The following is a 26,140-nucleotide window of genomic DNA, read 5'->3' as shown; positions in this document are numbered from 1 at the left end:
GGGTGCACGCACATGCACACGCGTGCACACAACTCGTGTGAATACATTCAGAGGTCCCCAGGGCTGTGGCAGGGCTACCACAAGGCTGAACCCCACAGGCCCCCTGTTACCCCTGCCCCCAGACAGTGACTGATTGGTGCCTCCCCCCGCACAACACAGATAGCTCCAGCCTGCTCCACCTCTGCCTCCTCAGCCTTCCCTGTCGCCCTAGGCCGGTTTGGATCTCCTGTCACCTGCCAGATCTTGTCTCCTTTCTCCAGCCACCCCCTGCAGCAGATTAGCCCCAGCACACCCAGGACCCAGCTGGCTGTGCAGTCGGCTCTCTCCTGGGATGCTGCTGAGGTTAGAGACACAAAGGAGGTTGTACCAGGCAGAGCAGGGGCCGCTGACACCCCACTGGCCCGCTCCGTGGCTTCCCTGTAAAACATCAAGACCATGCACAGGAGGTCGCCTGACAATGCAGCATAAACCCAAGCTGGTAGTTTCTGACTCTTTTTATTTTTTCCTTTCCAGAACCAAATCACAAACCATGAGAGACCCGCCAATTGTGTTCTAGAAAGTGGTAGCCATGACAACAGAGCAAGGCATCCCATTTCTATGGTAACCAGGGTGGTGAGGCTGTTGGCTGTAAAGTCAGACAAACCTACTAACGATCTGTTGACTTAAGGAGATGTTTTATAAATCCCCAAGTTATTTTTATCATAACCCCACCCTTGAAACCACAAATCAGAAAGGCAATTTACTATCTATTAAAATGACCAATATGTGCTGTGACTTTCATTTATGAATTATTTATGCCACAGTCATCATTTAAAAACTGTGCTTGCCTTTCAGAGCTGCTCAGGGGCTCGCCACGGGGATCTCTGTTCTTGCAGTTCGGTGTTTTAGGAGCAAGGTGCTGCTGGTACCGTGGTGCAGGGGCTGACTTTCTGGTCTGGCTGCTTGCTCGCTCGCTGTGTGACCTTGGCAAGTCACTTCCCATCTCCTGAGTCTCAGTGTCATCATGATGAAAGAACTGAGGGCTGGACTTGGTCCCTTCTGAGGATTCTAAAGCAGAGCAAGGATGCAGATGGAGGGGGCCCGTGACAGCTAATCAGGAGAGCCCTGGCTGAGGTCCAGGCCCAGGTCCCTAGAGGCTGCGGGTCAGTTTTTCCGCCTAATTAAATCTGCCCAGCGGGGGTGTGCAGTATTTGAGTTAATCCAGGTGGAGTCAGTGATGCAGAGCAGACGGGATGGCCAATTGTCCTAAATAAATTGTTAGTTGAGTTGGGTTTGGAAACTGAATTAGACTTGCCTGGAATCCTTGGGCCAGGCATCCCCACAGTGGGCCACAGGCAGTGAGGAGCTCTTCAGGGGTCAGCCCCTTTCGCTGCTTCCCAGGGTCTCCGTCCTCTAGCTGGAGCCTGAGAGGCCCAAGCCCTCCGTGCGGTCCCCCTCCTCCCGTCCTGCTCCTAACCCTGCCTGCTGCGTCTGCTTGGGAGCAGTGTGTGTGCGTGGGGAGCTCCCTGCTGCGCCTCAGTGGTGTGAGCAGCATGAATGCCTGGGAGCCTGTTGAGGAAGTGTGCGTGCCCGGGAGTGCATCGGCGAGCTGCATGCAAGTGTGGGACAGGGGTGTGCAAGGGTGAAGGCCTGTTCCCCCGTCCACGCTGGAGTTATTCAAGCAAAAGATTAGTTTAAGCGGTCACTAGGTGTGGTGTATGGGATTTGTGTGGGTTGGAGACGTGGGGGGGTGAAGTGTGTGCAAATGAAGGTATCTATTAAGTGATGTGTGTGCACGTGTGGAGACATGTATGGGGCGAGGTATGTAGGGGTTGTGTATGATTTGTGGTGAGTGTGCATGTGCATATGGGGCTGTATATGGGGCACTGTGTCTATGTTTATGCATGTACATGTATGCACATGTGTGTGGCTTGTGGAGTGTGTATGTGTGTGTGAGCTAGGTCTGGGGTGTATATACATGTACAGCGACAAGTATGGTTTATAGTGTGTGTGGTGTGTATCATGCTGAATGAGGTGTGGTGTGTGTGCATGCCTTTGCACATGTATGAGGACATGTGTGGTTAGTGGTACTCATGTACATGGAGCAAGTGCACATATGGGGCTGTGTATGAGGTGTGGGGTGTATCATGTTTGTGCATCTATAGGGACATGTATGGTCCATGTACATGGGACTATGTATGGAGTGCAGGGTCTGCATGCACGCATATGCAATACATAGATACAACCCCGAGTGGTGTGTGTGTGTGTGTGTGTGTGATGTACAGGCCATCAACTAAGGAGATCAGGGTCTAGCTGGGCACCCTGAGCACATGTTCTTTGAGCCTACACTCAGCCCAGAATCCTGACCCTTTCCTGTGCCAGAGACGGCCACTCACATCCGAGCCCAGGAGAAAGACGGCAAATGGAGTGGGGAGTGGGGACAAGACCCCCGGGCTGGCCCAGGAGAAAGCAGCAGGGAGGCAGGGCTGTGCAGAGTTCCCAGGCCTCCCACACCAATACTCTCAAACCTGCAACCCGTCCTGGCTATGGGGCCATGACCAGAAAAGGCAGTGGACAAACCTCGGGGAGCTCAGACACCCACCCAGCGAGGCAACTGCCCGCCTCCCTGAATTCACTCTTCTGACTCTAAACTTAGGTCATATCTGAAAGGGCCACCCTGATGGCTAGGATGGAAAATCCTGAGATGGCAGAGGTGCCCAGAGCGCTTTACACAAATGTGCACTTTTTCATGTTTTGGACATTAAGATATTACATGCATAAATCCTTAAAACACCGTTTCTTCCCATATTATCAATGTGCTTGAGTCACTGAGCTAATGGCTTGGCTGAAATTGATGCTGTCCTGGATGGGTAGAATCTGGGAGCATGAGACAAAGGCTGCAGAGGTTTCTGGGAGAGGGCTGCTGCCTAGGACAGGGATGGAGAGATGGAGGCACAGGGAGGGATGGGACCTGCTGGAGGCTGTGGGGCTCACAGGATAATCAGATGACACCATGTTCTAAAACACCTGTACTGGCGCCCAGTGTGGGGCCTTGTCACCATGGCCTCAGAGCCTTTGCACCATGTCCTCACCCTCCACGCTGCCTAAGTCCCCAGGTGCCACCTGCTTTAGATCCCGGGCCAAAAGCAGCACCATTCCTTCTGTCAAAGGAGCCAGCAGCTGCGGCAGAAAGGACAGGACCCTCAAGTCGAACCAAGCTGAGCTTTTAAAGGCCCGGCTCAACCTTGGACAAGTCCCTGGCTCTTTGTGAGGCTTCATTCCCTGCTCCCAAGTAGCTGTGATGACAAAATGAAACAACACACGAGGGCTGCAGGGGTGGGTTTCAAGCCCTTGGTCATTCAGCACGAGCTTTCCACTGCACACCCTCCACCCGTCTCGGGGTCCTGGGCCCCGCAGCCCAGCCTCACAATTAGGGACAGAACAGTTCCAGCTCTGAGCAGCCTTGCCTCGGACACTCATGCCGTGCAAACCGCTGAGCTGGGGACCCCTGGGAGACTGAGGCTTGAAATACTGCACGGTCCTTTGGAGAGTCACCCCTGGCCCGTGCTCAGCCCATAGAGTATGAGTGAGGCTGAAGCCACCTCCTGCCCAGCCTGGCTGGGTGGCACAGTGACCGAGTCTGTCCAGTGAGGCAGTGATGGCCCCAGCCTACAGGGGAAAGGCCGCCCCGGGTATCCAATAGAGCAGGTCGAGGAGAAGTCCTTGGATTTGGAGGAGAGCAGGGGGGCAACCTGGACCCTCCAGAAGTGGGTGAGTGAGAAGACTTCTGTGCAGGAGTCAGGTGGGGGTGAGGAGGCAGCGGGGGCAGAAGCTACAGGTTGGGGTAGGGTGGCAGCAGAGTGGGGTGGGGAGAGTGAGGGGTTGGGGGGAGACTGGTGCAGAGCCCCACCCTACGCCTGGACATGCGGCTCAGCAGCTGTGGGTGGGAGTGGAAATGTACCTTTGACTTACGCCCTAAGTGGCTCTGATGCCGCCAGCCCCATCTGAGCATTTGGCCTCCGTGAGGCCAGAAGAGACCCACGTGCCTGGCAGCTCTGAGGCACAGGTGCTCATGATGTCACGGAAGCAGGTAGCACTGACCAGCAGAGGCCTGAGGTCTGCTCCGGAGCCGAGTTTGAATCTCAGCTCTGGACTTACAGTCTAACTGCAGGCTGGTCACCTCCAGGATACTCAGTCCTGTCACTCTTAAAATGGGGATGATAATAAAACACTCTAGGAAAAAAAACAGAATTGAGGGGTGTGAAAGAAATGTCTAAGGAGGAATCCGGGCTTGGGAGAGGCCCCGCAATGGCCTGTTCCCTGCGCACTGCTATGTCAGGAGTGGGCCACGGCTTTCCGCCACAAGAGCCTTGGAGACAGAGCGTGAGGAAGGGGTAAGCAGCAGCAGCAGTACCCAGAGAGGAATGTGTCCCATTCTATGTTTTTCCCTAATTTGTTCTTCTAACAACAGACCAGACAGATGACAGCACGGTCCTCACAGCTGTCTCCCGTGTCCAACACCCAGCACTGTGGTTTCCAGTCGGCGAGGGACATCCTCTGCAGAGGGATGAGGCTCACACCCCAGGGATACAGGGCGGCTACATGAGCCCCTGGCATGCGGCTGAGAGGACATGAGGCTCAAAAGGAAAGGACGCCTGAGGTCACACAGTGAATAGGGGCTGGGCCAGAGCCACCTGGGACTTTCCCGCCCAACTCTGGTAAAAGATGAAAAATGACAGCAGCATCACTGACAGGGGCTCACGCAGGCCCTGCTTCTCGGGCTTTCCGTATGCTTGCTTGCTCATTTAAGCCCTGGGCCAGGCAGGCGGACACACTCCTTTCAGATGAGGCGTCTGAGGTCAGACAGGAAGCATCTCACTCTTACCTCCACTGCCTGACACAGTCCCTCCAAGCAGCCTGACAGATGGACATGGCCGCATCGTGGCCACTCTCCCGTGTTTCTGACCTTGGTCGGCCCCGGGCAGGAATGGTGGGTATGGAGCCCTAGGGGGACGAGGCCACACAGTCTCAGTCAAACGGGCCAGCAGGGCCATGTGGCCTGTTTCTCCTGGAGCACACACAGTGAAGCCAGGAGATGATGGAGGCTCCCCTCACCCCTCAGGAGCATCTCAGACTTGAAGATGCCCCAGGATCCCTTATGGGAAACTCCTGGATGTCTCCTATGCTGTTGGTTTTGTCAGTCAATGATGAGTCGCACAACCCTTCACGTTTCCTCTTTTGCACTGACTGCCAGGGAACTCAGCAAAATCTGGTGCCCAATTCTGAGTTAATCCTCTACCTAGGTCTGAGCTGTTGCTGTTTTTTTCTCTTCATTATACTACGGTTTTTTGTTTATTTTGAAGGGTTTGGTTGTGGGTGTGTCTTATGTACCGCAAACCTTTTTTCAAGGTAGCCCCAGGTTAGAATAAGAAATATGTAAACAAGACCTCCAGACCAGGAAGTAAGAAGAAATATCATATATGATATGAAGCCGGGAGGAAGGGGGTGTGTGACACTGTGCAGTGACCCTGAGACATGTCTGCTGGTCACCGCCAATGAGGGACCACTAATGAGGCCACTCTTAGATACCTGTCACGGACATGCATTTATTTCTTGTTTAAGTCAGCCTCCACCCCTTCTCCCAGTTTTGCCTCTGGATCCCAGAACATGCATGCTCCTCTTCCTGCTGGTGTCCCAGTGACAGCCCTGTCTGTTCCGGCGACGGTCCGGGAGCACCCTGCCCCAGCCCTCTGTGGGGTAGGCTTCCACCTTCTCCTCACTCCTCTCTCAGCTTTTACCCTGCTGACTTCAGGGCTGCTTATGCTGATCACTCACAGTGGTCACCAAGGGGCACACACTCCACCCTCCGTAATCCTCACCACATCCTGGTCAGAGCAACATTTAGCTTGGCTGAGCCGCACTGTCCCCTGCTATAAGGTAACCCGAGACCAAGCGCCTTGCAAACATGACCTCACTTGTCTAGCAAAACCTCTCTGAGGAGGCATCATTTCCTCCATTTTTCAGATAAGAACCTGAGGCTGAGAGCAGCTAAGACATGTGCAAGACTACCCTGCCCAGCTTGGAAGTGGCAGGGAGGATTTGAAACCAGGGCTCTCAGACTCTAAAGCACCACGCTCCTTCCCTTTGTAAACTGCTTTCACATCCTCCCCAGGGAGCCCTAGGAGGAAGGCGTTAGTCTTCTATAATGACAATGGACATAGCCTTTCTCAGTTAACAACACACCTTCACACTGCAAACCACACACACACACACACTCACACACACACACACTCACACACACACACACTCACACACACCCCACTGGACCGGCACCAGGATAATCTTGATTGCCCTAATTTGGCAGATGAAAAACCTGAGGCTCTAGCATCCATGAAGGAGCTAGGGATGAGGTCCACTAGGAATCCACTAGGGTACTTCCCCCAGTGCCCACTTGTATGTTTGGATCTCAATAGGGATGTGCAGTGTGTGTGTATCCCTGTGTTTGGGGGAGGGGAAGAAAACAATCGCCCTAAGAGGGGCCTAGTGCAGAGGCAAGGACGCAGTCCGGGAGGGACCACGGCTAACTGCCTACCCTCCGTCCCTCCAACAAATATTTACGCCTTATCTCAGGTCTGTGCAGGCCACTGGCTACGGGCTGAGGAAAACCAACCACAGCTCCTGGTAGGGAGACTAACGCTTGTCTAGTAGCCACATGACAAACATGCATCTGCATGTGGTGACAGGAGCTGCGAGGGGAATGCACAGGGAATATGACAGGCCTGTAACAGTCCTTGGGGTTACAGTGGCTTTCAAGAGACCGTGATGACCGTGTAGAGGCTGGAGGGACAGGTTAGAACCAACTGGGGAAACATGAGGCGCAGGCATAGAAAACAGGGCCAATTCTCCGCGCTCGCGTACCTGACCAGCAGCCACCCCGATAGCACTCAGCACTCCATCCTGTCTGTCAACCTCCCAGGACCCCAGAGCCGCTTGGTTTTCCTCCTGCCTCACTGGCTGCTCCTTGTCCGTGGCCTCTGCCAGTCTCTGCTCCCAGCCTTGGCCGTCAGGATGCCCCGACTCCTCTCCATCCACGCTCACCCTTCAGTGAGTGAGTCAATGTCACAACTGAAATTGCACCGCTCACTCAAACGCATCCCCCGACAGAGTCTCTGGGCCCAGCGCTGGCCCTGGACTCCGGAGCCCATGTCCCTGTGCTCACATCTCCTGGGGGAGTTCCAGCAGCTGGCTGAAACACCACACATCAGCGGGGGCCCCGAGTGCCTTCCGCCAGCTTGTTCTCTCCACCTAGCGAGGCAGCATCTCCGCTGTCCAGCACATCTTGCCAAAAGCATCGCCAAAAGTCATCCCTGACACCTCCCATTTGCTCACACCTTGCATTTAATCTGCAAGGAAACCCATGTGGCTCTGCTTGAAACTAAACCCAGATTCTGACCCTAACGCTTGCACTCGCCCTGCTACCACCCACGTCCTCACCATCGTCCTCCCCGCACTGGGCCGTGGTCATAGTCCCCTAGCTGGTCTCCTGCTTTCCACCATTCCTGCGGCTCTGGACACCTGTCATCACAATGGCCAGATGGGCCTTTTAAAACACACACCCAGTATCGTCATCTCCCGGCTTGAGCTGGGCCTCCATTGCCCCTCTGACTGCCCCTCTGCTCCACCCAGCCACACCCATGTCCTCAGACGTGTCCCACACGTGCGGGACAGGTACCTGCCCTAGGGCTCACACAGCCCACCCCCTGCCTGGAATGCCCTCCCCACCACCTCATGGGCCTTCCCTCACTCACCACTCACGAGGCTTCCTTTGACCACCTTGGTTAAAATCGCAACCAGCACCTCAGTAATCTGATCTTCCTTACTCTGCTTTCCCCCACCGTATGCCTCCTGCTAACACACTCACTGCTCCAGCTTACTGAGATATAATTTACATACACTAACACTCACCGCTTTGAGAGTCCAGTTAGATGAGGGTGCGTGATTCACACTGTGTTGTCATGGTTAGTGTTTGTCTCTCTTCCCTCTCCAAAGGGTGAAGTTTCGAGGTGACACTGGGAACCTGGCCTGGCTCTGCCTGAAGGTCCCACTGTGGAAGAGACATCCCTCCCCACAGCTGAGCGTGAACACAACTCTTCATCGATGCGAAGAAGGTCACAGACACATGTCCTAGTTCCCGCACTGCAACCCCATGTCCATAAGGAGCACACAGTTCCTCCTGCGGCCGCCTTAGAAAGTGAGTCGCTCTTTTGGAGCACCCTTTCCTCGTCCACACAGCCAGAATGCACACTCACTGTCTCAACTTGTATCGCATCCATGTCTACACTGGCGATGTATACAATTGTTAATTTGAGATGTTAATTTGTTAATTTGACGCTTTTAGCACATCTGCATCTAAACTAGCAAAAAGATCACCTCTATTCACTAATCTATGACTAACCTAGCCGTGGACACAATTTCTAATTCGACTACATTCTCATCAGCAATAGGCACTTAGTCTCCACAGAGACTGTCTGTTAGACTGACAGCGGGGCACCGTGATTGAGAACACACCTGTGTCTACACTGGCAATGGGTGCAATCCTTAACAGCAGATTTGTGTCTACACTGGCGGCAGGCACAATACCTTTCATCTCCTGACGATGAGCACCATCAAAGACCCGAATCCTCACCAGTCGTGAGCACGAGGGCTCCATGTCACCCATGGAGGGTGGACACAGGGTCATTCAGGGTTCCTTTCTGGAGAGGAGGAGACATCCCTCCCCTCCCCGAAGACTGGCCAGCTGACCTCACTTGAAGCCCCAGGTCCTGCCTACGGGGTGGAACTGGCAATGGAATGCAGAATTCAAACCCGATGCGGCAGGCGCCGGAGTGCGGACTTTGGAATCTGCAATCTGGGACAGCATGGCAGGAAGATGAGACCATGTCTATTCCCAGTGTCCTGAGATCACTCAAGGTGAGGAGAGACTCGGGCTGTGTGACTCCCGGTGACGCCTGCCCCTCCCCTCACACACACCCAAGCTGGCCCAGCCAGCCCTGCTTAAAAAAGCACCAGGAAATGTCACTTTCTTTTTGGGGAGGTGTGATGGGAGGAGATGGTCAGGGCAGCTTTAGCAGCTGGTTTATTCAAAGGTTGGGAACAGTGACAGCACCTCCAAAGCCAGAAGTTGTTTTGTCCCCAGACGGGACCCAAGTCCCTTCCCCGGCGCTTGGAAGCCTGCCTTGTGCCAGGCAAGAGGCCCTAAACTTCATGATGGTTCAGCCAGGGGTGTGACAGAAGCCCCATAACCCTGTGTCTGCAAGGCTGGGGCCAGAGCTGTGGCGTGAGTGGGCTCCAGGGTCCCATGTCCAGCTGCCTGCAGCTCAGGGGTGACAGTGTGCCCCAGCGCTGCCACTGTCCAGGGTGGCTCAAGCTGCTAGAACTGGGCTGCAGCACCGACGGCTCACTGTTGGGCCTAGGACACACAAGCAAGAGTGGCCTCTTCCTGATGAAGAAAGCTCCAAGGACATCTGACCACCCATTGATGCACTGGATCATAAAATATTTATGGAGCACCAAGTATGCCCAGGTACCACTTCCCACAACCACTCAAGCAGTAACAGCTTTAAATAATAGCAGCCTCCAGCACAGAGCTAGGTATATAGCAGGGACCCAGGAGTGCGGCTGTCTGGACCCAGTCCACCCTAAGCACTCTTACCTGCCCCAGCCCTCTGAGGTCCACCCTTGGTCACCTTACTAATTTTACAAAGCAGAAAAACGAGGCTTAGAGAGGTTAAATAAGTTGCCTAGGACCAGACAGCGGGGAAGTGACAGAGTAAGAATCTAAAACCCACTTTTTTTTTCCTGGCTCCAAAACAAGGCACTCAGCCATTCTTCTACCCCCCCAACCCCGCCCCATGCAAACACTGGTTGAATGCATGAGGGAGTGCACGGAGAGGCTCTGTGTGGATGCAAGCGTGTGTCTGTGTGTGCCAGGCCATCGTGGTGCATGAGTGTGGGAGCATGTGTGTGCAGATGTCTGTGTGTTTGCAGGAGCAGCTTTTTTAGGGTGAGGCTTTCCCTTGTTGTCTTGGTCTTGTGTGTGCTGGAGCTATACTTAGCCGCAGCCGTGACTGTAATGAGCAGTTAGCTGCGCACCAGGCACTCACTGGGACCTGGTTTCCCAGGGAGATCGCCGGGGCCAGTGTACGCGTGTGGGGGTGCCATTTAGCGCCGGGGAATGCAGGAGCAGGGCTCTGGGAGGGAGCCTGGCACTCTAAGCACTGCACCTCATGCAAATGGAAGACAGCCTTGGCTCCAGCTAGAAGAATGAATGTCTAGGCCTGCAGCAGTGGAGCCAAGATCAGCTCCTAACCCCATGCTCATGGTCCCTTTCCAAGCGATTAAAACTGAGGCCTTGGGGCTTCTGGCTAGCTGCTGGGGGTGACAGCAAAACAGCAGAAATGCCAGGCATAGTGGTGCCCACCTGTAATCCCAGTGGAGAGACTGAGGCAGGAGGAGCCTTGCAAGCTCATGGCCAGCTTGGGCAACTTAGGGAAACCCTGTCTCAAAAATAGAAAAAAAACAGCCAGGGATAGGAATGTAGCGCAGTGTGAGGGCCCTGGGTTCATTCTTTAGTACTTAAAAAAATGCAGCATGTATAATAACCAAGCTGAGGTCTTCCAGGGTCCTGGGAAAGCCCTCTCCTCAATGCTATCTCCTGTGCCAGCAGAGCTGCTTGGCTACCAGGGCTGGGGATGAGTGCCTTTCCTCCCCAGAACAGAGTAGCGCCCCAGGGGTGCTCAGCATGGCCTGCGGTGCAGCACGGCCAGTTTGCCACTGCCTGTCTGCTGCCCAGTGGCTTCAGGGAGAACCTAGTGTGGAAGCTCCAGACTATGCCCTCCATTAGGCCTTCCACCCTTAGCTCTTAGCTTGCAGTCCCTTCCTCTAGGACCCTTTCATGTAATGGGAGCCCAGACTTCCTCTTCCCCCAGGAAGGCAGGCAGCAGAAATATAACCACCTTCCCCCCTATCCATTTTTTTATCCCTCTACTCAGGTGGGTACCCATCCACCCATGTCCTTCCTGCCATCCACTCATCTGCATGCACCCGTGTATCCACCTCCTCCTCCATTCTTTATCCATTTGCCTGGCCATCCGGCCATGTCATTCTTGACCAGGAACCACGGCATGCCAGAAAGAACAGTGGCACGGCTCTGGTTTACCTTCTTAGTTTTCAAAAAAGACCTGGAACCTAATCTTCCTACTATTTACTAACAAGATGATCTTAGTCCAATAAATCATCTCTCTGGGCCATTTTTCCTTCATCAATAAAATGGGTACAACTTCCAGTTCTTCCACATCTCACAGGACTGTGGGGAGGCACATAGTGTCAGCAAAGATTTATTTATTTCCTCTTATGTAACGGGCACCACCATTGCCTGAGCTGCTCCTGGTCCTGTCAGAGGTTATGGCTGAGTGCACAGAACGTATCACCCCAGGAGGTCAGTGGAGCAAGAGCCTGAAGTCAGAGAGAAAAAGCTTTCTGGGTTGCATAAAAGCTCTTCCAGGAGTGGGGGTCAAGAAAAGCTGACCCCCAGGAAGCCGGCCTCCAAGGATGCTGTGTCAGATACAGCAGGGGAGGGAGCGCATCCTTGGCACAGGAAGCAGAATATGCAGAGGCAGGTAGGAGAGCCGGAGTGTCCTGGGAAAGGCTAAGGAGCTCAGAGGCCAAGGTGCGGTCTACAAAGGCAGGATGTGTGGATTCTACTCCAAGCCTTGCTCAGTGGGCTCTAGAGAGGCCTGGGACCCCTAAAGCTGTGGCTAGCCAGGGCAACCCCCGTAATTCCTAACTCCAAGGCTTGAACTCAAAATCCCAGACTGGCAGACAGGGAAAAAATATCTGCTGGTGACAGCCAGGCCTCGGGAGACACAATTCCTGCTGCTCAGACGGGAATCCAGTACCTGGCATTTCTGACCTCTGTGCCACTAAATATATCATTGGTGATGGTAGTTTGTGGTCCTGAGGCTGAGGAGTCACCAGGTGAAGCTCTCAACGACCTCCTCCTGTCTCTGGAGCTCAGCCAGGGACTCACTAGAGTCCTGGGGGGAATCTGCACCAAGGACCAGGTGACCGTGGTGCGCCAGGGAGCCAGATCCTGCCCTCAGGAAGGCACTCCTAGAGCCAGGCACTGTGCAGGCTCTGCCCCTTGGAGAAGCACCTTGCTGGGAAGCACACGGGGTCACCCTGTGTCACACAGGAGGAGAGACTGGGTGCAGTTAGCTGTCACCTGCCGGATTCCATCCCGAGGCAGAGGGGAGACTGCAACCCAGTCCTGGCCGGGTCCACAGACCCGTGCTGTCCTCTCTGCCCTGCCTGCACCCAACAATCCCCTGTCCTTGAGACTGTGGTCTCTTTCCTGACACATAACCATGTTTTCTACCTTAAATCATCTTTCTGCTTCTGGTCTTACCGGATTCTCCCACCTCTCTGAGCAGTGGGTGATACCACTATGTCCACTTTGGAGATCAGAGAACGAAGGCCCAGAGATGCAGGTGTCATGCTCCAAGTATGTGGGGGCTGAGTCAGGAGCGTCTAGGGCAACACACGGGAAGCCCATGACACAGAGCCGACCCCCAGGAGATGACTGCCAGACGCAGGCCTCAACCTGGGGCTCCAGCTGGCTCTGGGTGCCCAGCGGGTGATTGTGTTCTGCATGGTTGCTCAGAGAGCCCCTGAGGTTGCACATAAAAAATTAATCTCAAAGTGGTAAGATGTGGCCCTGGCAGGTAGCTGTAGTCTGAAGTATGGTCACCACCCTGTGGTGACAACAAAGCCCAAGGGAGCTGCTCTACCACTGGACTGGGCAGAGAAAGTCCCCAGTGAACCATGCAGGCCTGGGCCCCAGCAGTCTCCCGGGGCACACCAGCCCTCTCAGTAGACATCAGGTTCAAGTTCTCGGAATCTCTGAGGATGGGTGAGACGGTGTCTACAGAGCATCCTACATTGAGGCCAATGCATCTGAAACATGGGGCAAGCGAATCGAACCCGAGACCTTCACACTCAGCTACATCCCCACCCCTTTTAAATTTTGAGGCAGGGTCTCCATATGTTGCTCCCACTGGGCTTGAATTTGCAATGCTCTGCGATGACACGGCGGGAGTCCAGCCTACACAGGTGACTGCAGCTGCAGGAGGGCAGCCAAGGGCACCACCACCAGGAACCCAGCCATGCCCTGGGCTACCACGCTCCAGGAGCCCACAGGGACTGGCCCAGCAGGGCCAGATCCCACAGTGGCTCTGAGGACTACTCCCACCGCTCCCTGGATCCTAACACATCGCTCATTGTCCTCCTTCCCTCCTCCCTGGCACACTAGCTAGAACGGCCACCTCCAGCACCGCCAGCTCCTTCCTTCTACTACTGACCCCAGGGCACCCACCACCGCACCACCCCACAGCCTAGGTAGCCACTCTTTCTTCTCCTTCTCCCTGCACTGAACATAAGGACTCCAGGGCAGGGACTACCAACCATTCCATTCCTGGCTCTAGTCCTGCCTTGTAGAGCAGTGTCTGTCACACAGTAGGTACTAGCACACAGTAGATGCTCATAAATATCTGTTGGATGAGTAAGTGCTAATAGCTGCCCTGGCGGGAACACTACACACAGACAAGCTTTTTTTTTTTTTTTTTTGTGGTACTGGGGGTTGAGCCCAGGGTCACTCTACCACTGAGCTATATTCACGCTTTTATTTAATTTTTAAAATTTTGAGACAGCGTCTTGCTAAGTTGCCCTCGTGGGACTTGAACTTGAGATCTTCCTGCCTCGGCTTCTCTAGTGATAGAATTATAGGCATGCACCACCATCCCCTGCTCAAATTAGTTGTCTGTGCACACAGGGGTACAAGAGAGGAGCCCCTTCCTGTGCTGCTGTGGAGAAGGAGAAGGAGCGGGAGGGGGACACTGTGAGAACCAGGCCGGCAGGCCTTCGGGAGGAGAGTCTGGACAGGTAGGGCCAGGGCGGAAGGGGCCTCTGAGGTGCCACACAACCTTGAGAAACCTTCTTTTGGCTGCTACTGCCCAGGCCATGCTGCACCTGGGCACAGGGACTCTGCAGAGGCCTGCGCTCAACTGTCTGGGCGGCCCCAGCTAACATTAGCCTGCCCCACCTTGCCTGGCGTTGGCCTGGCAGAGTAGCCCAGGCACAGAGTGGGCACTGCCACTGGCACCAATGGCAGCTCTGGGGTCTGCCCTGGCTTCTGCTCCCCCCTTACAGTGCCCTGAGCCGGGTCGCGTGGCCCCTGCCACCATCCCCACCACACTGGCCCACTGGCCAGCATCTCAGGTCCCTGTGCCTGGCCCCTGGCCTCCCTCCCCTTCCTCAGCAGGCGGAAGTTCTGTCATCCCCTCTCTCAGGGAGGCAGGAAGAGCAGGGGAGAATGCCCCATTACAGCAAATGGGGAGACGGAGGCACAGCAGGGACAAACTGCCTGTGATACCTGGGACATTTCTGGCAGAAGCCAGAGAGACTCCAGGCTTGTCTCCCAGGAAATCTGGCTCCCCTCTGGAAGTGGGGGGCCCCTGGGCCAGGGTTGGGGAGGCAACCCCTGGAAGATGTTTGTAAGGACAGTCAGGAGCTGGAAGAGGAAACAGGTGGAGAACAGGTGAGGGTTTAGATCTTCTAGGGCCAAGAGCTCCTGAAAAGAAGATAATGGAACCCACAATAATTAAGCACTTATTATGTCCTGGGTTCTGGGCTAAGTGCTTAACACATTTTATCCTCGCGACTTCCCTATGAGTCAAGTGCTATTAATATCCTTCTCTTGAGGCACAGACAGGTTAGGGAACTTGTCCAAGGTCACACAGCCAGAATGTGGTAGCTAGGACTCCGAAGCCCTCCTGGCTCAAGAGGCCCCGCTCCTAGGAGCGAAAGGAGCTCTGGGTCACACTGCCAAAGTCAAGTGGCCAGGAGTAGTAAGAAGTGGTGGGAGAGGAGAAGCCCACGCATCTTTCTATCCATCGCATGACTGAGGCTTCAAGCAGGACATTTGGGACAAAAGACATCCTAGGACTTCAAGAGGAAGTGCCTGTTTTGAAAGCCAGTGACTAATACCTGGAACTTCCAGAAACACGCTGACAAAGGAAAGAGGACAATGGGAGGGGGACAGGGAGGGAGATGGGGACACAGAAGAAAGAAAAGGCCAGGCTGGTCTTCAGCAGGAGTCCCTGAGGGGTCGGGCTTGGAGGTCAGGTTGTGCCGAGGGTAACTTGGGACCTGTGCATCCCGGTTTTGGAAATGGTGCCTGGGCCTCTGAGCTCTGGTTGCGAGTGGTGGGGCTGATGCCGTGTGAAGCAAGAGTTTGGCGATTTGGAGGGGCCTGGATGTGAAGACCTTCACCCGGAGACGGAGAGAGAGATCCTGTTCCTTGGTGAGGACACAGAGGAGGGGACTGCCCCCAGTCTGACCCCAGTCTCGAACCCCACCCCGCCGTGTCATTTTTCCAATCCATATTTGTGTAGCACCACTTTCTGTTGGGTCCTGCTGTAGGTTTAGAGGGAGACCAGAAGCCAGAGTGAAATGGCAGATTGACTTGGCCTGACCCTGAATGCCCTGTGTAGAAGGGGCTGGGGGCAGGCGGTCAGGCTTCAGCAATGACCCAGGGGTAAGAAGATGAATATGGTGGCTTCCATCAAGGAGGTGCAGTGGTCATGATGGAACACAGTGGGATTCTGGCTGTGTTTTAAGCATGAGTATGACAGGATGTGCTGATGAGTCTGAAAAGAGCCTAGAATGGTCCCCAAGGCTTTGGATCTGTGCAGTTGGATTGAAGCTGTGGCCATTTAGTGACCTGGGGCCTCAATCCCAGGTCCTGTCACTCTGCCACTGACAATTCAGCCACAGGAAGATGAGAATCATCCTCGCAGCGCTGCCGACCCTCACGCACCCATCCAGCCCTCTCTGCATCCTGACGCTTTGCCTCGGCTGGGAACCATGGCCTGCATCAGCACTTCTCAGACCCGAAAGTGCATGACTCATCCGGGAGCTTGTGAAAATTCAGATTCTGAGTCAGGAGGTTTGGGCCGGGGCCTGAAACGCTTTGTTTCTAACAAGCCTGGCTAATGATGCTGCCGGTCCGAGGGCCGCATGTTGAGTGGCAGAGCCGACATGTCCTGAGCCCACGGCAGCAAGTCTCCATCACCAGCATCAGCATTGCCTGGCAGCGCACAGAGCTAGGAATCAAACGCTCCCGTGACTTCGGGAGACTGGACGTCATGAAGCGTCCAAGGTGGTTCCAAGGGTCTGCTACAGGTTGGAGTCCTCTGGCAACTGCTCCTACAGCCCCCAGGGCAGCCAATGCCAATACCCTCGCCCAGTCCTGGTGCCATCCAGCACAGCACCCACTCCCAAGGCCCTCTCCAGTGCCCCTGCAGCCTGGCACAGGAGCTCCTGAGTGGACTTCTGCAGCTTCCTGAGAGCTAGCAGCCAGGAGAAGGGCTTGCAGAAGAGGGTGACAGGTCCTGCTGTACTGGGCCAGAGCAAGCACACCTGGAGGAGGTGGTACCCCAGGGCTGTGCTTGCCAGAGGGCTGGTAAGACTATCAAACAGGGCTGTGACTACTGTGCCTTGAATGACTGACTGACTGAATGAATGAATAAATAAATGAATGAATGGGCACAGGTTGAGGAAGGCTGAATGAATGGAGAAGCTCTTCAGGCTTCTGAACTTTCCCCTGGGCCAGCGGTGGTGAACCTATGGCACACGTGCCACGGTAGGCTGTTTATTATCACTGAAAGCTCTAAAAGGTTTGCCATCACTGCCGCAGGCCCATCTGTGCACTTCCTGTGAAATGCAGCATTAGCGAGAGAATCTTGTTAGGTCATCCTAGCCAGAACCCCCATCTTTGATATCGGATCACTTTCCATATCTGATCAGGTTCCTCCACCATCTCCAGCTGACGTCTGACTACCCCTGCCCGGGTTCAACCCTGGTGGGTTGCTTCGGTCAGAATGTCTCTTACCCCTGCTGGTTTCTGGTGGTAATTTTCCATCCCCTGACCCCTCCCCTGGGCTCCCACTCACTGGTGCCAGGACCCTTGCCTGGAGAGCTCTCTGTGTCCTGGGGAGCAGCTTGACAGGTGTAGAAGGAGAGGATGCATTGGTTCTCCTAGCTCTTCTGGGAAGCTGAAGCCCAGAGCGCTTGGACTGGGAGAGAGGGTTAGTAGTTGTTTACATCGCCCTCTGTGTACTACAGGTGGGGATCCTGCCGCCTCTATGGGTCTTATTCAAGGAAACCCAACTAATCTATTGCCTGCTGCCCACAACAGGGATTTTGTCTGTGGTCTCACCTCTCCACACACCCGGGCCAGTCCCTGATCCTGAGAGTCTGCCTGACCCAGTCTTGGCCCTCCAGAACCGACCCGCAGATATCCAGCTCAAATCATGCAAGCTGGCTGACTTGGAGCCCAGCCCAGAGAGCTCATCCCTAAAGGAAGGGGTCAGCAAGGGCAGATGCAGAAAGTGTAAGTGGTAAGGCCTAGAAGGATGGATGGCACATTCACAAAAAGCAGAAAGGACATTGGAAATAGATGAGAAGACCTCAGAGGTTAAAATGAGAGCTGAAATCGAGGAGGCCAGGGAGGAGTCTGGCAGAAGCGACCAGTGGGAGCGATGCCCAGGGCCAGAGCAGAAGGCCTCGAATGTCGAGCTGAGGAGCAGCCAGCATTCCTTCCGTGCTTCGCCTCACATGGGATAACTTCTGATCGTCTCCAGCCCCTCTGTCATTTACTGCCAGCCTGGGCCTGTACAGATGGGGTGGGAGGCAGCAGTCCCTTTACCCGGCTGGACAAGGCCCTCACTTGCCCTTACCCAGGGCTGGAACTTGCTGAGCAGGACTCTCGCACAGGCTGTTGGGAGTGCATGTGTGATAGAGGGAGCCAGATGGAAATCCAAGCTTGGAGCGAGGCAGGCTGCAGACTCTACTCCTCTGGTGCAAGGACAGGAAGCAACTGAGTGTGGAGGCCACGCACAGCTTCAGGGCCAGAGAGACCTGTGCGTGAGTGCAGGCTGCAGCACTCGGGCTCTAAGGGACCTTGGACAAGATACTTCACCCCTCTGAGCCACAGCAGCCTGGCTGTGACATTGTTGCAATAATAATAACACAGTCCTGCTGGAGTCTGGTGAGAATAGGTAAACCGAGGCCTTGAGACAGTGTCTGACACATAGTAAGTGCTTTAGTGAATAGTAGCCATTGGTGTTATGATCAAAGACAGGAGGGATATTCTGGAAAATCCTGCTTGTGGTGCTAAGGGTACATGCCAAGACTAGGTTGACAGACGTTTCACCAGCCAAGCTGGGCTTGGGAGGCCAGGTAACTGCTTATTCTACTCCTCACGAGGGAAACCATGGTGGTAAGAGGGAAATAACATGTCTAGGTGCAGTTTGAGGTTTTGTAAAAACCTAGAGCCAAAAGAAAAACAGACCCTGGGCTAAGAGGCACATACTGTGAGTTTAACTTTCTCTGGTTCCCAGTGTGGTCTTGGGCAAATGTCTTTGTTCCTCTGAGCCTACACTGGACAAGGGTAGTGATAAAGACTTTTTGCATGGCCAAACTATAGTTAGGCTTCTGAACTTTCCCTTAGGCCCATCTGCACCCTTCCTATAAAATGCAGCTTTAGAAAAGGAATCTTATTAAGTCAGGTTAGCCAGAACTCCCACTTTTGGTATCAGATTACCTTCCGTATCTGATCAGGCTCCTTTTCCATTCCTAGATGATGTCTGACCACCCTAGTGCGGCTTCAGCAAGAGCCCTGGCAGCTTACTTCAGCCAGAATCCCCTTATCTCTTCTCTTTCCTGATGGCCATTTTCCATGGACTCACCCCACCCTGCTCCTTGGCTATGGAGTCCCACTTGCCCGTGCTGTATTCGGAGGTGAACATAACCTCTCTCCCCAGCTGCAAGACCCCATTGCAATGGTCCCTGTACCCACTGTGATGTCGCTGGATAAAATCTGCCTGCCATGCTTTCACATATATCACTGAGCACTCTTCTTTGTCATAGCAGTGAGTAGAGGTGGCCGGAGTACCCTCTACCCCAACAGCCTGGGCACATGGAAAGTGGTCCCTCCCACCCAAGTGGTTCCCCTGAACAAAGGCTGGGCAGCCAACTATCCCTGGATCCGCAGGTCCTTCTTTCCTTCTGAGCCTCCAGGGATAGCAGCTAGGACTGGGGTGGTGGCCAGGCTGGCCCAGGAGCTGACAGAAGGCCACAACTCAAGGGCCTGACCTTTCTGTCCAGAGTGAATCCACTGGTCATGAGGCCGCTCAAAATAGCCCAAGGCACTATATTCAGCTGTTGTGGGAAGCCTGAAGTCCCCATCTCTGAGACAACCCACATCCCTCCCTCCTTGAGAGACTCAAGCCAGTCCTCGCTGAAGCTCCCGGCAGATGTCAGACCTCCTGAGCAGATGACTGACCCGAGGCATCACACTCTAAACACCTTCCCAGGCGCACCCTGAAACACCCACTGAGCCTGAGGTTGGCACACAGGTTTCTGAAGCAGCCTCCCAGCTAACCTGCTTGCTCATGTGTGACCCAGCAAAGCACTGGTCTCTGGTCCTTGCATCCTTCACCAGCCATAACAAGAATGCTCATGTCAAGCAGGCACGAAGCTCAGGGTCTGGAGCGGGACACCAACATGAATCAAGTGAGGCTACTCGTGAGCATTTTATCACAGTCCAGATAGCTGCTCTGAAGGGACAGACCCTGGTTCTGACCCCTCACTCAGCATGTGGGCTCCAGCAAGAGCACTACAGAGGAAGGACAAAGACGGGTGAGGAGCAGGGAAAGTGCTCTAAGGGAATGGCATATCCAAAGGCCCTGAGGCAGAGGAACCTGTTGCTTGGAGGAAATGGAAACCAGCGAGTGGTATGAGTTTGAGAGCACTGAGCCCAAGAGGGGACTAGAGAAACAGGCAGAGCCTTAGAGGCCACAGCTTGGGCCAGGGGAGCTCTGAAGGGTGTCCCACAGGCAAGGCGGGGACCTGATAGATTTGTTAATAGAAAAGATCCCTGTGGTTTCCAAGTGGAAAATGGTGTGAAGGGGCCAGGGGCTGGAGGTGGGAGAGCAGTCAGGAAGCTGCAGGCCGGGGGCCTGAGGAACAGCAGCTGCTTGAGGCAGGTGGGGGAAACGGGAATGAAGGGAAGAGAGAGGAGTCCAGAGATGGTCCTGAGGTAAAATGATGATCCAGTCCACCAGAATCATAGCAGCCAACACTTACGGAGCTTCTGCTGTGTGTCTGAGACTCTCCGTGATCACCTCTGTGAATCTACATCAAGCCTGGGGGGCAGGGGCTTTGACTAGCAGATGTTCCGTCTGTGACTTTCATCCCAGGAAGAAGAGTGGGTGGCTGGGGTGGGGATAAAAGTCCCCTCTCTGCTGCTCATGGGTCTCCTTCACATGTTAGCATGACTCAAAGTGGGTCCTGGCCTAGGGGCCCCTGAGCTGAGAGGCAAGCTGCCCAGGAAACCCCTGATAACAGCCTTATGCCCATCTCACCTAATGCCATACCAGGACTCCAAGAGCCTTGTATCAGGTGGGACCCTGGTTGGGCTCTGCACTGTGGTCACCAGGTGAACTTCTTTCCCAGGGATAGTGGGTGGGGCATCGGCCCTGCATCAGGTCCCAAAGAGGAAAGGACAAAGCAAAGACAGACATGGGACCAGAGGCCACAGGAGAGGTTGGCAATGGAGTGGAGCGGGGCTTCCTCAACTTGGAGACCACTGGCATTTCTTTGTTGTTTGGGAGGTCAAATGACCATGGCAGAGAGAAGTCACCACACCCAGGTCCACAGACCCACAGACATACCGGGGACAGTCTCTAGCCCACAGCCTTGGGGCTGTCATTGGCTCTGATCTGACACAGCATGGTGCCACTGGTGACAACATGCAAATCAGAGACCCAGGCCAAGGACTGCAGACCTGAACTGGCCACTGAGAGAGAGAAGAGGGCAAGTTTCAAGCCAGCTACCCCAGCACACCTGCTCTGACACCTCTGTGACTTTGCCGGGACTGCCCGTCCCTCCCTTTGCCTGGCCAACTCCCGCTGGCCCCTCTATGCCTGCCCCAGCATGACCTCTTCTGAGATAGCTCTTATTCTGGGGCTCTAAGAGCCCCTTCACCCCATACTTTACTATCACTATCACCCTTATCTTGTATGTCTGGGGTACCACCCCTACCTGGGAATACAAGTGGGGCTCATCTTGTCCCAGTTCACTTCATCCCCTCTTACCTCCTCAGGTTGGTGTCTAGGGGAGCAAGGGCCAGGGACCTGGCCACTCCAGCTAGCACTGTCACCCCTCAGATAGGACTTTCTGCCCCAGCCAAGTAGCCCTATCGTCCAAGCTAACGCCATGTCCTGGGTAGTGGCAGCTCTGCAGGGACAAGTGACCTCACCAATAGGCACGAACAACTGGCCAGGCCTAGAGCAGTGTCTATTGAAGCTGGAAGCTGCACTCGGGGGTCACTCAAGAGTCCTCGGAGACAGAGGACACAGAAAGAAGCTGGTTGGAGTGTCACTTTCTTCCAGGTACACCACATGCAGGCCTCACAGGGTCTCTCTCACACAAGCACTCACAGCAACACTGACAACACATGCCCAGGGTCTCTCTTACAGAATGCATACACTGTCACACACAGGACCTCAGAGTCTCTACCACACAGGCTCTCTCACACACAGTCTGTCACACATAGGCCACTCCACGCTAGCACAGATGGTCTCGTGCACACCGCCTTACACACAAAGGCATATAAAGAGCTTCATATAAACACTTTCACACATCCACATACAGCGAAATACTCAGACACACATTGAGTCTCACACAGAATCTCTTACACATGCAGTCTCTCTCTTATGTACTTATACTCTCCCACGTGATTCACACACCACACCACACACACACACACACACACACACACACACACATACACACATGGGAGTCCACCTTTCAAAACATACAGAATCTGATCCTCACATCCACAGAGTTTCTCGGGTAGGGACCTCTCTCACAGAGTCACAGTTTCACCACACACACACACACACACACACACACACACACACACACACATGTGTGCGTGCCCCCAGAGAGTCGCTCACATACTATCATTCTCACAGATATGAAGAGTCTCTCACACACACATTGAATCTCTTACACAGATTCTCTTGCACATGCACAGCTTTTCTTTCACACATGCACACAATGTCACACACAGGAGATTCTGCTTTAGAATCTCAAATGAAAATTGAAATCCCAGCCCACCAATCTGAGGAGGCCTGGAGCAGAGGGGAGGGAGGGGTAAACAAAGGTGCCGGCAGCAGTGGCAGAGCAAAGCAAAGATGGAGGGGAGGAGGGCGGGCAGCCTGGTCTCTGCGCAGAGCTGCAGGAAGCAGCTGCAATGCAGCTAGGCGGGCAGCAGCAGGAGCCGGGTTCTAACCCCAGCTCTGCCCTCAGGCCCTGGGTGCCCTTGGGCAGCTCCTTCCCTGCTGCCCTCATTGTCCTCCTGTGTTACCCAAGAGAGTGGAGTCAGAGGGGACCACAGCCTTTCTGTGAGTGAGGGGATGGGGAAAGAAAGTAGCACAGATACGCTGAGAGGGACACATACCCTGGCCGAATCCCAGGACAACTCCCCCCCACCACTGAGCCTCCACTCGAGAGATCTGAGAAGACTTTTCAGTGTGATTTTGAATGCCAACAAGACCTCAAGCCATACTAGGTGGCCTGTTTGTGTCCACTGCATGAAGGCCACCCCACACTTTGACTGTCCACTGGGAGGAGATGGACATGGCGGGGCTGGAACATGTCCCACTGAGCTCTGCCCGCCCTGAAACTCCAGGACAGATCAGAGCACTGAAGCTTAGTATGAGGAAAACTGTGGAGGGGCCCAGCCTCTCCAGGGGGCTGGGAGGCTGAGACTCCCACGAAGAAGTAGGGCCTGCCCCTTGCTTCCAGTGGCCAAGAGTAAGGAAAAGCTGCCCAAAGTCAAAGGCAGGCTGATGGGCAGCAGCTCTAGCTCAGCCTGCCCCCGACGCCCTCCTTAGCACGGACAACTTCAGCCTCTCAGTCCCCTGCTCCGGCCCCTCCCTGCTGCTCAGCACAGCCTCCAGTTACATAATCCTCTAGCTGTGGTGGCCTTTGTCAGGGAAGGGATAGAGGGGAGACCTCAGAGCGTTCCTGTCCCCAAAGGACTGGCAGAGAGCTGGTGGCCAGCTCCTGGAAGGATAGGGTCCCAGACTTGGGTTCAAGTCCTGCTTGGCCTCCAACTTCCTAGATGACCTTGGGCAAGATCTTCAGTGGCAGGATGAAAGCCCAGGTGTGTTCTCTCTCTCTCTCTCTCCCCACCTCCATAAACACACACCTGTTCTAGACTTCAAGGTAGAAGATCCTGACCTGCCCCCTCCCTCACACACCCCTTTTTTTAATCTTAGTAACAAATCTGCCAGGTCTCTGACTACATGGTCCTCCTCTGCTCTTGAGCACCTCAGGGCCTCCAAGTACCATTAGTCCACTGATCCTCCCCAGCTCCACCCCCTGGCTCGGGCTGCGGCTCCTGAGGCCAGTAGGGCAGGGATGTGGAGCAGTAAAAGCAGGGCAGAGGCAGGGTTTTGCCTGGGAGGAGGAAGGGGGTGGTTCATGAATGGGGGAGGGGTTTGGCTTTAAACTTTGCCCCTCCCCCTCATACTTTGGCTCCCAGCGGCCCTCTGAGGACAGAGTCCCAAAAGGCCAGGGCATCTCTTCGGGATTGCTGGCTACTACCTTTTCGGGGCTCAGTGACTGACTGTCCAGTAGAGAAGACCCCGAGAGTCCATCAGATCCCCTCTTCACTTCACAGATGAGGACACTAACCCAGAGAGGCCATCTGAGGGGTCAAGGTCAGCAGCAGGGTGTCCTTCGCCCTGGCAACCATCTGCTGTCACTAAAGGGGAGTGGTGCTGTGACACGCCCACCTCACACAGCTTGTCCTTTCAGGACCTCCCTCAAGGCCCCCTCTGGCCCCCTCTCTGTTCCCACTCTGACCAGTGCCAGAGGAAACACAGACAGAAGCCCAGGACCCCCTGCACTCCTTCTCGCTCCTGCCCAGAAGCCTAGCCCTACACCAACTTCCAAGCTATTCATCATTCACAAAGGTTCCTGGGACTGAGGTGGTCCCTAGGGAGGGGCTGGCCTGCTTCCAGCTGCCAGGCAGGCCTGAGGCTCTCTTCCTGGGCCATCACTGGCTCCGGATGCCCCCTTACCTGGGAAGGAGGAAAATCTCCCCACTTCTCTCCCATGCCAGAGGGCAGTTCACACCTTCACAGTGTACATCTGCAAAGACACAATGTGCACGAACAGGCGCTCATGCACACTCAAACATACATGCTCACTCAATCCCACCCAAATATACACCACCACACTTATATAAATATGCATGCATACTCTACGGATACACATAAACACACCCATTCATACTCACTCATACATATTAAATACAGCAATACAGCAGCCGAGTCCTATACACACACAGAGCCAGTCACCTGGCAAAGTCGCCCTCTCACTCACACACACACCCCTCCTTCAGCTCTGAACTCCCTACGCGCCACTTTCCCAGCCAACCCTGCCCGCTGGAGGAAGAGGATGCTACCTCGCCCGACCGATCTTCCGAGAGTCAGCTGTCACTTACCCGCGCGTAGCGGGACGAATAGGGGTCCTCGAAGAGCGCCCAGATGCGCGGCTGCCAGCGGCGCCAGAAGCCTCCGGGTCGGCCATCCGGGGAGTCACTGAGCGCCAGGCGCTTGGTCATCTCCAGCTCGTCTTCGCCGTCACCCGAGTCTCCCGGGCCGTCGGCCTCTGCGTCGTCCGCGCTGTTGTCCAGGGGGGCGCCCCCGAAGCTGTCGAGCGCCTCCTCGGCGTCGCGGTGCTGGCGGTACGTCATCCAGCAGCAGGGCTCCACGTCCGTCTCGTCGATGCCCCAGAAGGCCAGCTCCTCCTCGTAGAGCGGCCCGCACACGTCGGCCGGGCAGTGCAGCTTGCCCGTGCGGTAGTAGTTCAGGATGTGCGCGAAGACGCCCGGGTGGCGGTCGAAGAAAAACTCGTCGGCGCGCGGGTCATAGTCGAAGTGGCTGTGGGCGTCGGGCTCCGCCAGCCAGGCGAGCCGCGTGCCGGGCAGCGTGCGCAGCGTCGAGCGGTACGTCTGGTGGCGCGTGCCGCCCACGTTGATCACGATGCGCTCGCTCTCGTCCCCTTGGCCCATCGCGGCGCCCCCTTAGGCATGGCGCGGCCCAGCGACACCCATGGGAGCGGCCGCCAGGGGGAGTTGGCGCCGCGGAGGGCGCGCGCGGCCTCCTCCCCCGTCCCCCCAGCCGTCGGGGGGACAGAGGACCGCGGCGCTGGCCACCTCCACGAGCGACCCAAGCCGGCTCGGGGCGCTGTCGGTCGCGTGCGGTCCAGGGGAGTGTGCGCGCGGGCTCCAAGGGTCTCTAGGCGCCAGCTGTGGGAGGGAGCCGGTCTGGCTGTGGAGGAGGCAGAGGAGGAGAGAAGAGGGAGGGAGGGAAGCGGGAGAGAGGGAGTGGAGAGAGCAAGGGAGAGGGGCGGCGCTCAGCGGCGAGCCCGGGGAGGAGGGGAAAGAGGGTGGGGGGGCCGGGCTCCCATCACCATCTCCGCGGGAAAATGGAGAGATGGCACAAAGCTTTTGCGGGGAAGGTCGGCTGCTCCCGGGCCGGACCGCTAGACCAGCCCCCCGCAGGGGGAGGGCAGGGCAGGGGCCGGGGATTCGCACTTGGCTCGCGGTGGTCGCCGCAGCGCGCTGTCCGCGCGGGGGAGATGGACGCTGGCTGCTTCCTCCCTGCGTGGCTGGGCTGCAGCGCGGGTGCAGGGCGGGCTCCGGCCCCCTTCCTCTCTCCCGGCCTGGCTGCCTGCTCCCCTCGGCGGCGGCGGCGAGCGCGCCCGCCCGCCCTCCTCGTTCTTTCTCCCCGCCTCCCACAGGAGATGGCGGGTCCCCTGGGCAGGGGCCGGGTGCTGCCCCGCGGGGCTGCCGCGAAGCGCGGCGCGGGGCGCACGGCTGGATCCGGGTTCTGCGGCTTGCGCTCCGACTCGGCTTCCGCGGCGGTGCTGAAGGGACAGCTCCCGGCGGCTGCGGGGCGGC

The 26,140-nt window shown here is 55.6% G+C and overlaps 1 protein-coding gene across 1 annotated transcript in view; it reads right to left on the bottom strand.

Annotated features, from left to right (window-relative positions):
- The window catches only part of Kcnc1 (potassium channel, voltage gated Shaw related subfamily C, member 1), a 41,403-nt gene extending 15,293 nt beyond the window's left edge, over nt 1-26,110 (bottom strand). Inside the window, exon 1 of the mRNA XM_005380395.1 lies at nt 24,680-26,110. Coding sequence (XP_005380452.1) covers nt 24,680-25,249 — 570 coding nt within the window. The 5' untranslated portion in view covers nt 25,250-26,110. The remainder of the gene's footprint in view (nt 1-24,679) is intronic.
- Nucleotides 26,111-26,140: the final 30 nt, after the last annotated feature.

Source organism: Chinchilla lanigera, unplaced genomic scaffold (genome assembly GCF_000276665.1).
Source record: "Chinchilla lanigera isolate Chin_1 unplaced genomic scaffold, ChiLan1.0 scaffold00013, whole genome shotgun sequence".
Taxonomy (NCBI): Eukaryota; Metazoa; Chordata; class Mammalia; order Rodentia; family Chinchillidae; genus Chinchilla; species Chinchilla lanigera.
The sequence above is the reverse complement of the archived record's forward strand: the minus strand, read 5'-3'. Positions and strand labels throughout refer to the sequence as shown.